Source organism: Microtus pennsylvanicus, chromosome 11, assembly GCF_037038515.1.
Source record: "Microtus pennsylvanicus isolate mMicPen1 chromosome 11, mMicPen1.hap1, whole genome shotgun sequence".
NCBI classification, from domain to species: domain Eukaryota; kingdom Metazoa; phylum Chordata; class Mammalia; order Rodentia; family Cricetidae; genus Microtus; species Microtus pennsylvanicus.
In genome coordinates, this window is record NC_134589.1 from 59,761,394 (window position 1) to 59,776,406 (window position 15,013).

Sequence of the window (15,013 nt, forward strand, 5' to 3'; positions counted from 1 at the left end):
AAGTGAGTTGGCTGTGTTTTATGGAAGCAGGCTTTGGGAGGACTGGTCTTAACGGAGCACTATTAGGGGAGCCCTGGTCGACAGCCGCTTTCCGCAGTTTTCTCCAGTGGACTCCTTACCAGTACTAGTTGATTGACTGCAGACATTTCTGTTTGTGACTTGTCAGTTTAAGGGAAATTGCCCTGTAGCCTGCGATGGAACCTTCGGCTTCCCATTAGAATGTCTCCTAAAGGGTGCTCTGCTACAGAGTGCTCCTAGCCTGCTGGTAGAGCTGCTCTGAGCTGCCTAGGTCCAGGTGGTTCCACTGCTTGTGTGTGAAGCCTGTCTCAGATAATGGCATTCTGACAACAGCAGAGCCACACTCAAGTCCAGGCAGCAGTTAGGAAGACTGTGACTCAAGTTTAGTGAACAAGCAACTTAGAGCTATTCACAATGATCCTTTTTTTGTATTAGAAACACTGAAAGTGTTTTTCCATATTTTTGTAGAGTTCAAGTGTCTGAATGTGTGGAGAATGCCTGAGGCAATGTGCTCGTTAAGCTGAAGAACCCTAACTGCTAGGGGAGGAGTCCTGGAAGAGCCAGGGTGGTGCTGGTGAATTCCTCCGGTTTTTACTAGGAAGAGGTATTTATGGTTTATTGCATAATAAATATTTTAATTTGCATAATAAAAATTTAAAAACTAAAACAAAACAAGAAAACAGCTGCCCCAGTCCCCCAAGAGCTAGCTAAGCTGAGTAAACAAAGGAAGAGGAGAAAAGGACGTGTGGGCTTGGATGTCTTGTGTGGGCTTGGACGTCTTCCACCCAGTCTCGCACTTGCTGTGAGAGGAGGACTCAGGCCAAAGAGGGTTAAGGTCACCTTTAGACTAGGCCCTATTCTTGTTCTGACATCTGTCACTTGGGGGCCCCACTATGTACATTTCCTACAAACACTATTATCTGGTCAGCCTTGTTGCAGTTGAGAAGGAACAGAACAAATTTATTTATTTATTTAAGCAGAGTCTCATTGTAGCCCTGGCCATCATAGAACTGGTTCTGTGAACCAGGGTGATCTCAAACTCACAGAGATTGTCCTGCCTCTGCCTCCCAAGTGCTAAGATTAAAGGTGTTCCCTGCTATGCCCAGTGATTCTTTTTTTTTTAATTTATTTATTATGTGTATAGCATTTCTTCCCTGTGTGCCCGCATGCCAGAAGGGGGCGCCAGGTCTCATTACAGATGGTTATGAGCCACAATGTGGTTGCTGGGAATTGAACTCAGGACCTCTGGAAGAGCAGTCAGTGCTCTTAACCACTGAGCCATCTCTCCAGCCCTGCCCAGTGATTCTTATATTTATTATTATTATTATTAAAATTTTATTTATATCTGCACCTTATGCATGCCTGGTGCCGAGGGTATTGGATCCCTAGAACTGGAGTTACAGACAGCTATGAGTCTCTGTGTGGGTGCTAGGAATTTAATGAAGGTCCTCTGGAAGAGCAGCCAGTGCTCTTAATCACAAAACCACCTCCATCGTCAACAAGTTAAATTTTGGATGTGACACAGAGCAGCTGCAGGGTGGGAGTGTGGGGAGCAGGTGTTATTGAAGATCTGGGCCATTTATTCTTTGTTTAAGGATCAGCTAGTCCATGTCCTTGCTAATGGCTCTGCCATGTTTCTGTGTTAATCCAGGAGGAATTTGGTTGTCACAGAATAACAGGAGGTTGTCCATAATTGACTTTAAGCAGCAAACAGTAAAGCACTGAGCTCTTCAGCTCCACCTTTCTTGTAAGTTTATCGTTTATTCCCAGTGGGCATGAAAAGTAATGAAACTGTGGTGCCTTTTGCAGTCTTAAACTCCAAGGGCTGTTCTTGCCCACAGTATATCCCCCTTAAGATAAAAGCCACCGTTATGGCGGCAGCTGTTTGCCCTCTGCTGAAGCCATTCTTTGTATACAGACAAAATCTGCTCCGGTGTGTTTATATGTGGTGATCTTTATCTGTACTCTTTTCTTCCAGGCTCTGAGACGTGGAAAGCTAAGAAGGTTTTGATGTTTTGTGTGGCGCCTCCTGAATTAGAAACCAAGATGAACATAACCAAAGGAGGTCTGGTGTTGTTTTCAGCAAATTCCAATTCCTCCTGTATGGAGCTTTCAAAGAAAATTGCTGAGTGAGTTCCAGTTTTACCAGTCAAATCCATATGCACTGTGATATTTTAAATTTGATAATCAGACTGTCACTGATTGTCAAGCTCAAAAGCAGGCATAACTAACCTGCATATCATCTGAATATACTTATGTGAGTGACCATAACTCCCGGGAGTGTGGTAGGCACCACTGTAGGCAAATTCTTGGAGTCTAGCAGACAGGAGTGAATGCAGTGTACGAGAATAGTTAGCTTATATTTTAGTGTTATTTTTACAAACTGATTTAACACATATCAAATCTCTACTATACATAAAATCTTGATCTGGCCTGGTCTATAGAGCTAGTTCCAGGATAGGCTCCAAAGCTATAGAGAAACCCTGTCTTGAAAAACCAAAACCAAACCAAACCAAAAAACCTTGATCTGGATGTTGTGAGCTGTGAGCAGGCCAGTCAAACACTTTCTTTTCATGTAATTTACGTTTTAGTATGGGAGTCAGACAAGCAAGCTAAGACAACCAAATAGGTAATTTCAGCCGGGCGATGGTGGCGCACGCCTTTAATCCCAGCACTTGGGAGGCAGAGGCAGGCGGATCTCTGTGAGTTCGAGACCAGCCTGGTCTACAAGAGCTAGTTCCAGGATAGGCTCCAAAGCCACAGAGAAACCCTGTCTCGAAAAACCAAAAAAAGAAAAAAAAAAAAGAAACAAATAGGTAATTTCAGGTGGTAACAAATGCCAGGAAGAAGGCAATGAGGGCATACGAATGGGGTAGAATAGTCTAATTTAGCTTTTAAACCAAGGGATGTCTAGCAATTGAGAGATCCCAATAAGCCATCAGATGAAGGTTGGAGTGGAGCCCACCCCTCTGTGCAGAGAGAGCAACAGGTTCCAAGTCCTGTGGCATGTAGGAGGTATTGGTATCTATGGGGAACATGGGCTGTGGGGCCGGAGCACTAAGAAGATGGCCTGTGAAGCAGGAGAGCCAGATTGCATAGGCCATGGGTGGTCATGGGGTGAGATCGGGTAGGCAACAAACAGATATGATATAATATTTACTTTAGTTCATAATTAGAATAACTTTTACTTTTGTCAACTTATAAGTCATCTCTAGTAGTAAAGATGTTGGGTCTATTCTGTTGCCTTCTCAGCTTTTCCCCCTTTCTCTTCTCTAGGCGGCTGGGGGTGGAGATGGGCAAAGTGCAGGTTTACCAGGAACCTAACAGAGGTGAGCTTCCTTGGACATATATATTGTGGATCTTACAGGATGTGGTGTAATGGGTCATCAAGTTATCCTTGACTACCAGACAGTTAGATCCAGTTATCTAGTCAGTTCTGATAGCAGGAAGTCAGGCAGGCAAGGTGGAGAATCTGGTTTTTAATCTTTACTAATACTATATAGAAATATCCCTGGTGCAAGTCACATGTAGGATTGAGTGCTGGTTCTTAGATGTCATTCAATAAATACTGCAGAAGGATGTAACCAGCTAGTCAGCTGGGTGGAAATGTTAGTTAGCTGTTGTCAGTAACGTGATTAAGTACTGTGTGCCTATACTTTTAGTTTGTAGGTATGTGGGCATGTGCACAATTACATGTACACCCATGCTCATATGTGCTGCATTATTAAACCCAGGACCTCGTGCATCCTACCTACTGGTTATTTAATTCGTGTAAAGCAAAGAGTTAATGCCTTAAAGTGTTTCTAGAAAATAGTTGCAAGAAATGTTATTTAATCTTTTTTTTTTAAGGCTTATTTCTTTATTATGTGTATAGTATTCTGCCTGCATATATGCTGGCAGGCCAGAAGAGGGCATCAGATCTCACTGTAGAGGTTGTGAGCCACCATGTGGTTGCTGGGAATTGAACTCAGGACCTCTGGAAGAGCAGGCAGTGCTCTTAACTGCTGAGCCATCTCCCAGCCCCCTTGGCATTTCTTTAGAATGGTGGGCATTCTTAGTGAAATTCTTCTAGCAAGGGTAGTGGTCGACTTATATGGACATGAGAATCTTACTCCTTATCCTTGTCTAGTCATAAATGGGATAATCTCTGTACTTGACATAATCTTCTGACACATAGTAGGTGCTCAGTAAACACTCATTCTCTCTCTGTCCGCACTACAGGATTTTGTCTGGTATTTAAGTCTTAGAAAGCTCTCAACCAGTACTGCTGCTGTCCTCCTCTAAGATGGTGGTTACAGAGCAGAGCATGATTGAAATCTGGGGGGTTCTCTTTAGGGAGACTGGATGAGGGAGTGCTGTGGGAGGATGGGGCTATGGAACAAGGCAGGTTGGTTCACTCCCCAGCTTAGGAGTAATGAGATGGGAAAGCCTTAGTTTATTCCGAGAAACTAACTTCTATATTCCTTACTGTTCATAGATTCTGAAAACCTGGGTCAGGGATAGGTATAAAGTCTCACAAGTACCAGTGTCAGGGTTTAGATCTAGATACCTTGACTCTAAAGCCCATTTGTAGCAGCACACCACAATCTTTTGTAAGCACACTCATTTTTTTTTTCTAATGATCTTGCTACTTTGGCACCAATGGACTTACTATGTAGCCCAAGGTGGCCTTGAACTCACCTTATAGCCCAGGTTAGCTTCAAACTTGAGATTCTCTTGCCTAAGTCTCCTGAATGCTGGCATTACAAGTGGGCATCACCACACCCAGTTGTTTTGTTTTGTTTTTTGTTTGTTTGTTTTTTTCTGTTAGTGAAATGGAGCACAGAGTCGTGAGCAAATTATTCTACCACTGAGTTACATCTCCAGTTTGCCAGCATTCTAATGAAAACTTTCCAACAGGAGATAATTGAAAGAACAGTACCATGACTGGCCTTATTGACATCTACCACATGGGTTTGGTGTTTTACTATCTGAATATGTTACTTAATTCTAGATACCTGGTCACATCTCCTACATAAAAGTTCTTGCTCATAAATAGAATACTTTTGTCACATTTTAAGACATTAGCTATAATTATGATTTTTGTCGTTGTTGCTATTTTTATGTTTCCTAGCTTCAAGTGATTGGATTTTTCCATGTTTAAAATTTTTTTGTTTTGTTTTGTTTGCTGGTCTTTGTGGCCCAGTCTAGCTTCCAACTCTGTATCCTCCTGTCTCAGCTTCTTGAGTGTTGGAATTCTAGGCAAGCACCACTCTGCACAGAAGGTTGATGTGGTTCTTGTTGATATAGAGCTGGACCACAAATTGCCTTTTTCCTCCAGTGTTGATGTTACAGACCTTCCCCTGTGGAGTGTTCTGTCCTGGATTTGTCCTTTGTTGCTAATAACAGGTGTTTAAGAGCAGGTATATTCTCTGATCCTCTTTTATCCCACAGTATACTGTTTGTGCCTCAGTTTTCATTTGATGCTGGATGACTGAGTACATCATCACTGCTTTCCTGTGATGGGAGAAGCCTAAATTTGATTTAGAAGTGTGACTAATGGCGATATGCTAATGTCAGTGAGTTTTGTTGTTTGGTAGTAGTCTTGGTTTCTGTAGTTTACAAGGTTGGAAATTAATGCAGACTTGGTGTATATCTTAAAAATTTGAACTATATCTTTCCTTCCTTTTCCCTTTAGAAACAAGAGTCCAAATTCAAGAGTCTGTGAGAGGAAAAGATGTATTTATCATCCAGACCATTTCAAAGTAAGTGGTTTCTCACTGCCTGTTGGGTACGCCTATCAGTCTGAAGACCTGACCACACGGGAAGATAGTTTTAAACTGATGTGCTTTTGCTAGTCTTTAGTTTCATTTTACGTGAGGTTCTTGCCTACATGTTTATTTGCATACTATGTATGTGCCAAGTACCTGCAGAGGTCAGAAGAGGGCATCAGATCCCCTGGGACTGGAGTTCAAGATGGTCATGAGCTTCTATGTAGCAGCCTCCAGATCCAGTGGAACTGAGCCTGAGAGCAGTACCACATGCTCCTGGACACCAGGAGAGCCTGCACTCTTCACCACTGAGCCATCTCTGCAGCCGCCTTTTTGCTAGGTTTTCTGCCAGAACCACTGACTTTCTTACCCCTTGCCCCCTCAATCCTTCTTTTGTTTTGTTTTCAACTCTTTTTTTTTTTTTTTTTTGGTTTTTCGAGACAGGGTTTCTCTGTGGCTTTGGAGCCTGTCCTGGAACTAGCTCTGTAGACCAGAACTCTTGATGTGTTTCCAGGCCAGCCCCAGACTCTTGGTCTCAAGAGATCTCTCTGCCTTAGCCTTCCCAGGCAAATATCACCGTGACTGCCCTTCTCTGGATTTGTGTGTTTGAGTGTTTGGTATTGTTTGCTTTGACAGTTGTCAAGAATGGCAAATTGCTGATCCTTCTGCCTCTACTTCGTGAGTTCTGAGACTACAGGCACATGTCCCTGTGCTCAGTTTTATGCACTGCTGAGGATTTAACCCAGGGTGTTGTGCATACTTAGCAAGCACTCTACCGACTGAGCTGTGTCTCCTTTCTGTATTCTTAGATGTATTTTTTATCTTATGTGTATGCATATTTTGTGTGTATGTATGTAAATGTACTGCATGTCATCCTGGTTTGTATGGAAATCAAAAGGGTGTTGAATCTCCTAGAATTGGAGTTAGGGACAGTTCTAGCCATCTCTCTCTCTCTCTCTTTTTTTTTTAAGATTTATATATTTAGGGCCTGGAGAGAGGGCTCAGTAATTAGGAGCACTGTCTACTCTTCCAGAGGTCTTGAGTTCAATTCCCAACAACCATATGGCTCACAACCATCTGTAATGAAGTCTGGTGTTCTCTTCTGGCCAGCAGGCATACATGTAGGCAGAACACTGTATATAAGATTTATTTATTTAATTTTATTTGTATGGCTATTTTGCCCACATGTGTGATCAAATCTTTCTTTCTCCACATGTTCTCAGTCTTGACCAGGTTACAGAAAGCCTGTACACCAGGATCTTCTTTATGAGATGCCAAGAGATAGACTAAGAATTGGATAGTGTCACATTCAGTGTCTGCTGCACTGTGTTGGTCGGTTAACTTGCTGATGGATTAATAGCAGTAGTAGGGATCAGACTAAGTTCCTCCTATTGCTGGGCAAGCATCGTACTATTAAGTTGTACTGCACCCCTTCTTTTAAGTACAGACTAGTTTAAGCTACTAAAAACCTAGGACAGATTTTAAATGAAGGCAATCCTTCCATTAACTGATGTTTTCTTGTCATCCATTTGCTTATCTGAGTTAGTGGTAGTATTGGCCTCAGGGTGACTGTCTCCTTGTTACGGTTCCCCTGCTTACTATTCCTTACAGAATGCTTTTCTGAAAGTATTTTTAATTCATCTGGGATCAGGTTTGTTCAATAGTAATACAGCCTTCTCATCCTAATGTTGGCATTCTATTATTAACAATATTTGTTGAATAATTTTAATAATTGGGGTTCTCTTACATGTGCAAAATGCTTTTGTGCTTGGGACAGTAGTGAGGGAAGACACACAGAGAACATGAAAACCAGACAAGGTAGTGCATGCCTGCAATCCCAGCACTCAGAGACTAAAGTGGATCATTAGTTTCAGAGTAGCAACATGGACAAGGTGTATTTGTCCTATAGGCCATAGGTTGTATGCATCCGTGGCCCAACACATTTGTAGACCTCAGTATTATGTCACAGTGTCAAAAAGTTGGCAGTCCCTGCCTGCATAGTTAACCTTTCTCTCAAAGAAAGCAAAACAAAAAGTAGAATTTGATAGATATCAGATAGACCATAGAATAAGTGCTTTGTGACATATAGCACAGAATGGGGAGTGCTAAAGCTATTACTCACTGGTAGAAGAGTTGTCTTGCATTTAAGAGCCCCTAAGTTCAATCCTAAAATTGCCAAAGTTTTTTTTTTTTTTTTTAATGATCGGAGAGAGTTGGGATGATGCTAGTCGGAGGGTAAAGGGACAGACAAGGCAGGCCTCAGTGAAGAGGAGAGTTGGTGTCTAAGAAGGCACATGGAGCAGGTGTCAAGGTGGAGACTGTGAGAGCAGATCTTAGAGGGCCCTGGGAGGCACTGTGCAGCTGTGGGTAGAGGGGGAACCATTTCAGGGCTTTAAAGACAAGCTGCTCTGTTTGGAGTGTAAACTGAGGGCTTCAGGGGGAGCAGCAGCAGGCCACTGTCACCCAGTGGGGGTAGTAGTGGAGCGGTGAAGGCAAAACCATGTGAAGAGAGGCATCTAGTCACCTCTAACTGTCCAGAGTAGCCTGAGGAGCAGTGTGGCCAGTGAGGTGGTTGGCACAGGTTTTATAAAGATGTAGGCATTTTCAGAGAAAAGCAGTTCATTTAATGTGGGTTAGATTTCCACATTCAGATGGAAACGCCTAGCACCAGTTAGTTAGATTGCTTTCAGAAGGGGATCTTGGGCGAGAGATGGGGCTGTGAGAGTGGCCAGCATTTACAGAACTGAGAGATGGTGAAAGGAGGAGGAGAAGACAAATTACTGTGGCAAGAGCCGTCGTAACCAAGAAAAGAACCACAGGAAGCAGTAGTGACTTAGTTGGGATTTCTATTACTGTGAAGAGACACCATGACCACAGCAAGTCTTATCAAAGGAAATATTTAATTGGGGTGCCTTACAGTTCAGAGGTTTAGTCCATTTTCATAACTCTGGAAGCATAGTGGCACGCAGGCAGACATGGTGCTGGAAAAGAAGCTGAAAGTTCTACATCTGGATCTACAGGCCACAGGAAGAAACGGAGACCTCAGAGCCCACCCCCAGTGACAGACACACTTCCTCTAACAATGCCAAACCTACTCCACCTAGGCCACATCTCCCAATAGTGCTAGTCCCTATGAGCCTATCGGCCATTTTCATTCAAATTATCATAAGGAGGCAGAGGAACCTTGTGCATCTAATGTCGGCACAGGCGAACAGCTGCCTTAGAGGCAGCAGAAAGGGAAAGACTGACTAGCCAATGGATTTAGCCAAATGTTGGAGACTCTTTTTTTTTTTTTCGAGACAGGGTTTCTCTGTGGTTTTGGAGCCTGTCCTGGAACTAGCTCTTGTAGACCAGGCTGGTCTTGAACTCACAGAGATCCGCCTGCCTCTGCCTCCCGAGTGCTGGGATTAAAGGCGTGCGCCACCACCGCCCGGCAGTGTTGGAGACTCTTGGTGGAAGCTGGGGAGCGTTTCAGATACTAAAGCTTCTTTGGCATATTTATGGGAGAGAGAGAGTGAAGAGTAGGAGAAGGCAACTGTAGACTTCTCTCTTGGGGTGCCCTCCAGAGAGGGGCAGAGGACTGAGATGATGAGGAAGAGGTTCACAGGAATGGGGGCAGGAGAAGGGGTGAATGATGGTGGCACTGAGCAGTGAGAAAACAGAGGGCGTGTGCTCTGAGAGAAAAGGGATTTGTCCTTTTTGTGTCTAATGCTTTGTCTATTATAGTTATAAGTAACATACTAAGTGTCTGACACTGTCCATGGCTTTCAGGGACGTGAACACCACTATCATGGAGCTCCTGATCATGGTGTATGCATGTAAGACCTCATGTGCCAAGAGCATCATCGGTGTGATCCCCTACTTTCCTTATAGCAAGCAGTGCAAGATGAGAAAAAGGGGCTCGATTGTTTCAAAATTGCTGGCTTCCATGATGTGCAAAGCTGGTAAGAATGGCAGATTGACTTTGTTTGTTTTTTGAGACCTTCTCTTTATGTCTGGCTGTCTTGGGACTTACTATGTAGACCAGGCTGGCCTCAAACTCAGAAATTTGCCTGTCTCTACCTCCAGAGGAGGAAACTAAAGATGTGTACCACCATGGCGGATTTGTCTTTTACCTTAGGAATTCCAAAGCATTATCTTGACTAGAGTTCTGGACAGAGAGCAAACAGTGGAACAGCTTTTGAAGACATTTAAAGACAGATAGCTTATACAGTGGGCCCCCTTCCCAGGAGAGGTGTGCTGGCCTGCAGTACTGCATGGTTACATTCACATTCCAGCTGGGTGGCAATCACATCACCAGTACCCTGTCCTGGGGGAGGAGAAGACCATCACAAGACTGGTCACATCGCTGGTGACCTGAGGTTTAAACTTATCAATTGTTTCTTTTTGGAACTTGTCATTAAGTGTTTTGGGACCATGGGTATCTGAAATCATGAAAAACATACCACAGTAAACTGGGGTCTGGTTTAATTAGAAAACTGCAGAGAATTCTGCTTCCAACACCCTAAGACACAGAAGTAATGAGAAGAACTTCTGTTTCATTTGTTTCCTGAATTACTTGTTTAACATTTGTGTTGACAGTTTTAGTCATATTCAAGTTTTGAAAGAGAAAAAGTCCTCTCTGCACCCCCTGGTAGTCCAGTTTGTAATTTTGTGAGAAACCGTCACTTTTGAACCTTATTGCTAGACTCTAGTACAGGAACCATCTTCTGTTAAATATTCCCAGGTTGTAACAGCCTAAATATTTTTGAAAAACATTTTTGTGTTTTCTAAATTAGTGTACAGATTATTAGTTTTCATCTTTTTTTATTTTTGCTCCATGGAGTTAGGATCATCATTCATTTTAAAGATGTGTGTGTGTGCGTGCACGAGTGTGTGCAAGTGCATAGGCATGTGTGCATGTGTGTGTGTGCATGTGTGTGTGTGCATGTGTGTGTGTGCATGTGTGTGTGTGCATGGGCGTGTGTGCGTGGGTGTGTGTACGTGGGTGTGTGCATGTGTGTGTGTGCATGGGCGTGTGTGCATGTGTGTGTGTGCATGGGCGTGTGTGCATGGGCGTGTGTGCATGGGCGTGTGTGCGTGGGTGTGTGTACGTGGGTGTGTGCGTGTGTGCATGTGTGTGTGTGCATGTGTGTGTGTGCATGGGCGTGTGTGCATGGGCGTGTGTGCATGGGCGTGTGTGCATGGGTGTGTGTGCATGGGCGTGTGTGCATGTGTGTGTGTGCGTGGGCGCGTGTGCGTGGGCGCGTGTGCGTGGGTGTGTGTGCATGCTCTTGCCAGAGGGCAGCTGTGGCTCTTGTTCCTCAGCTGAAATTTACCTTTCTTCTGAGACAGGATTTCTCATTGTCTTGGAGCTCCTCAAGTAGGCTGTGCTATTTTACCCCCCTTCCTGTTTCTCAGTACCTTTCTTTTCTTTCTAGTTTCATAATCCATACCATACACTAACATATATATATTCATACATATAACATTAAAAGGTAGGATCCACATATGAGAGGACATGCATATTTGTCTTTCTGAGTCTGGATTACTTTGTTTAATATGATCTTCAAATCCATTTTCCTACAAATTTAATTTTTTTTTACAGTTGAATAAAATTCCATTGTTTATATGTACCACAATTTTATTATCTAGTCATCTTTTGTACTTCTAGGCCGGTGGCCGATTCTATTTTCTCATGGTTGTGAATAGAGCAGCACTATATATATATGGGTTTTTTGGTTGGGTTTGTTGTTGTTGTTATTGTTTTTTGTTTTGTTTTTGTTTGTTTGTTTTTGTAGCTTTGGAGCCTGTAGCTCTTGTAGACCAGGCTGGCCCCAAACTCACAGAGATCCGCCTGCCTCTGCCTCCTGAGTGCTGGGATTTTAGGCTTGCGCCACCACCGTCTGGCACCGCATTATATATGAATATGCAAGTGTTTGTGTGGCAGAGCATATCTGCAAAAGAGTGGTTTAACTGCAATATATGGTAGCCTTTTGTTTTTTAATATTTATCTGTGTTTTGACTTCGCTGTGTCTGTGTGCTACATGTCTGCAGTGCCCTTGAGGTAAAAAGAGTACATTGGATCCTCTGGAACTGGAGTTGCAGGCCTTTGTCAGCTGCTGTGTGGGTGCTGGGAACGGAACCAACTCTTTTGGAAGAGCAGCCAGTGCCCTTAACACCTAAGTCATCTCTGCAGCCCCTGGTAGTTCTATGTGTGATTTTGTGAGAACTCTCCACGTTGATTTTTGTGGCGACTGCATCAGTTTGTACTCCCAGTAGCAGTGAATAGTGTTTCTATTCCACAGCTTTGACAACAATTATTGTTACTCGTTTTCCATTCCATTCTGACTAGGGTGAGATTGAATCTCAAAGTTAACTTTTTTTTATGATAGGAGGATTTTTTTGTTTGGTTGGGTTTTTTGAGACATGGTCTCAAGGGACTTAAGGTGTGCATCACCACACCTAGTTGAAAGTAGTTATTTATGTTTCCCTGATCGCTCAAGGTGTCAAACACTAAAATATTTGTTGTCCATATTATGACTTCTTTTGAGAACTGTCCATTCGGTCGGTTCATTAGCCTGCTGTTTGATTGGCAGTTTGGGGGTTTGTGTTTTGGGGATTTTTGGTATTTATTTTGTGCATTTCTTTATATTCTAGATAACACCTCCCCTGATATGTTTGATATGTAGCTGGCAAAGATTTTCTCCTATCCTGTGGGTTGTCTATTCATTCCACAGCCTAAGTATTTCTATGTGTTTGTAGATTCTTACATAACTCTCACTGTATGTGTCAGCCTTCTGTGCTTGTGAGAGTATATGATGATAGGAGGTACAGATCACAGAAATTTGTGCAAACAAAGGAATGAACCTTCCCCAGGTCGCTGCTTCTTACACTTATTATGGAATATATTTTCCAAGTAGTTTTGCAAAGAAGGCAAAAGCAAAACACGGCTTTAAAAAAATGTGAATTCCAGAACCCTCAGCCATGTTAGTTAATGCCGTGACAGCCCTGACAAGAGCAACTTAAGAAGGAAGGTCTATCGGACTCCCAGGCTGAGACGCAGCCTTCTCAGCACAGAAGTTAAAATAGCAGGACCTTGATGCAGCGCCTCACACTTCGTTTGCAGTCAGGAAGGAAAGCAGTGAGTGCTGGACTCCTTATGCTGCTGCAGACACCAGCCCAGGGAGTGGTGTGGCCTCTGTGTAATCAAAATAACCCTCACAAGCACGCCAAAGGCTTATCTCCTAGGTGATTGCAAATCCTATCAGGTTGACAGTATTAGCCACTGGACCCTACAAAATGCTGACACGGTGAGGGCGAGAGCAGCTGGTCTTGGTATTACTATCGGGTTTTGTCATCCCTGCTAAGGAAACTTCCGGCAGATGCCGTCTGCTGCGACAGCACTTCCATAAGCACTTCTTTGTTATGATTCCAGGCTTAGCACGTGTGCTGCCAGGGCGAGCACCGCTTCTTTGATATGTCTAAGGGCTTATTTTTATTTTTGCGTATGTGTGTGCATATATGTAACATATGTGTAGGCTTCTAGAGGCCAAAAGAGGACCTCAGCCTCTGGAACTGGAGTTATAGCTGGTTGTGAGTCTCCTGGCGTGTGCTGGGGACCAAACTTACATCCTCTGCAAGTTACTTGTTGAGCCATCTCTCCAGCCACTACCTCTGTACTTGAAATGGAAGTGAAAATTATGCATCTCATATTACTAAAACTAGGAGGAGTAGAGGTGCCAGGTTTTCGAGTGTTTGCCCAATCATTGTTGTAGTATTGTGGTACTGCTGACGTGTTTAACCTGTTTACGTTTGAAGGTCTAACTCATCTCATCACTATGGATTTACACCAGAAGGAAATCCAGGGCTTCTTCAATATTCCAGTGGATAACTTAAGAGCCTCCCCCTTCCTGTTACAGTATATTCAAGAGGAGGTAAGCTAGATCTAATTTTTATGGTAATATTCTGGGATGGTACAATTCTATTTCTTCGGGTTTTCTCTAAAAGATCAAAACTTTATGTATTTGATTTAAAGAGCTATTATACTTTGTATGTGCACATCTCTAAAATTTCATGTCTGTATTTTTTTCCACTTAACTCCCCTCCCCCCAATTTTTATATGTATGGCTATTTTGCTTGTATATATGTCTGTCCATCATGTATATGCCTAGTGCCCATCAAGGCCAGAAGAGGGCATCAGATCCCCTAGAGATGGAGTTACAGATGGTCTGAGCCACTATGTGGTGCTGGGAATTAACCCCAAGTCCTAGAAGAACAACCAGTACTCTTCACTGCTGAACTTTTCTTTTCTTTTTTTTTTTTGTTCTGAGACAAGGTTTCTCTGTGTAACAGTCCTAGTTCTTGTAGACCAGGCTGGCCTTAAACTCAGTGATCTGCTTGCCTCTGCCTCCTAAGTGCTGTGATTAAAGGCATGCGCCACCACCACCTGGCTTGCTGAGGTGTTCACCCCACCCTCCTTATATTTATTGACTTGTGAGTTCCACATGGCTGACTTTTTCTTGTTCACCCCACCCTCCTTATATTTATTGACTTGTGAGTTCCACATAGCTGACTTTTTCATCCGGTTTTCATATTTTGCACATTTTGCTTGCCTTTCCCCCGTCCTGCGTCTCATTTCATCAGTTCCCTTTTGTTGTTAATTTCTGAAGGAAAACTCTGTCTCTTTAAAATAGTATCTGTTTTTTTCTTGACCTGACCCTTTGTTGGATCACACAGGGGAAGATTCTATCCCATGATCTTGCCAAAATGCTTTCAGAATTTGTTTAATCTTATAAATATATGTAATCTGCTAATTCAGAAGCCTTTTACATTTTTGGTTTATGGTACTCTGGTGTTTTGCTTTTAGGAGCTGTTGTTAGCACATACAGTGTTTCTCTGTAGCAACTCTTCCAGAGAGCTTCATTCTTGGTGTTGCATTTGAAGGCAACACTTTGGATAATTCTAAAGTATGTTTTCTGGTTGATGGTCCAGGACTTCCTCCTGAGCCTGTTTTAGAGTCCTTTTGTTTTGCCATTGGTTTTGTTTGGTTGGCTCTTCTATCTCTCCGGCAGGGTTTGATGTTGTTGGATGATAAAGGCATAGTATCAGTGACTTCCTTGTTTGCTGTGATAAGATCTGACAGAGCAGCTGTTCACTCACAGAGTTAGGGCACAGTCCTGTGGTGGGGAGTCACTGCAGCAGGACCCTGGGGCACTGTCTGTCACAGCATCTCTTCAGGAAGCAGAGCTTGCTTTCTCTATTGA

General features: G+C 43.1%; 1 protein-coding gene across 8 annotated transcripts in view; it reads left to right on the forward strand.

Annotated features, from left to right (window-relative positions):
* Prpsap2 (phosphoribosyl pyrophosphate synthetase associated protein 2) overlaps positions 1-15,013 on the forward strand; it is a 36,378-nt gene that overhangs the window by 3,600 nt on the left and 17,765 nt on the right. The window contains exons 2-8 of one of the 8 annotated variants that reach the window (XM_075992256.1): positions 487-622; positions 1,670-1,765; positions 1,997-2,147; positions 3,295-3,347; positions 5,696-5,762; positions 9,540-9,712; positions 13,569-13,684. In XM_075992256.1, the coding sequence (XP_075848371.1) occupies positions 2,029-2,147; positions 3,295-3,347; positions 5,696-5,762; positions 9,540-9,712; positions 13,569-13,684 (528 nt within the window). In that variant the 5' untranslated portion in view covers positions 487-622; positions 1,670-1,765; positions 1,997-2,028. The remainder of the gene's footprint in view (positions 1-486; positions 623-1,669; positions 1,766-1,996; positions 2,148-3,294; positions 3,348-5,695; positions 5,763-9,539; positions 9,713-13,568; positions 13,685-15,013) is intronic. The other 7 variants (XM_075992259.1, XM_075992258.1, XM_075992257.1 and 4 more) reach the window with 7 other exon arrangements.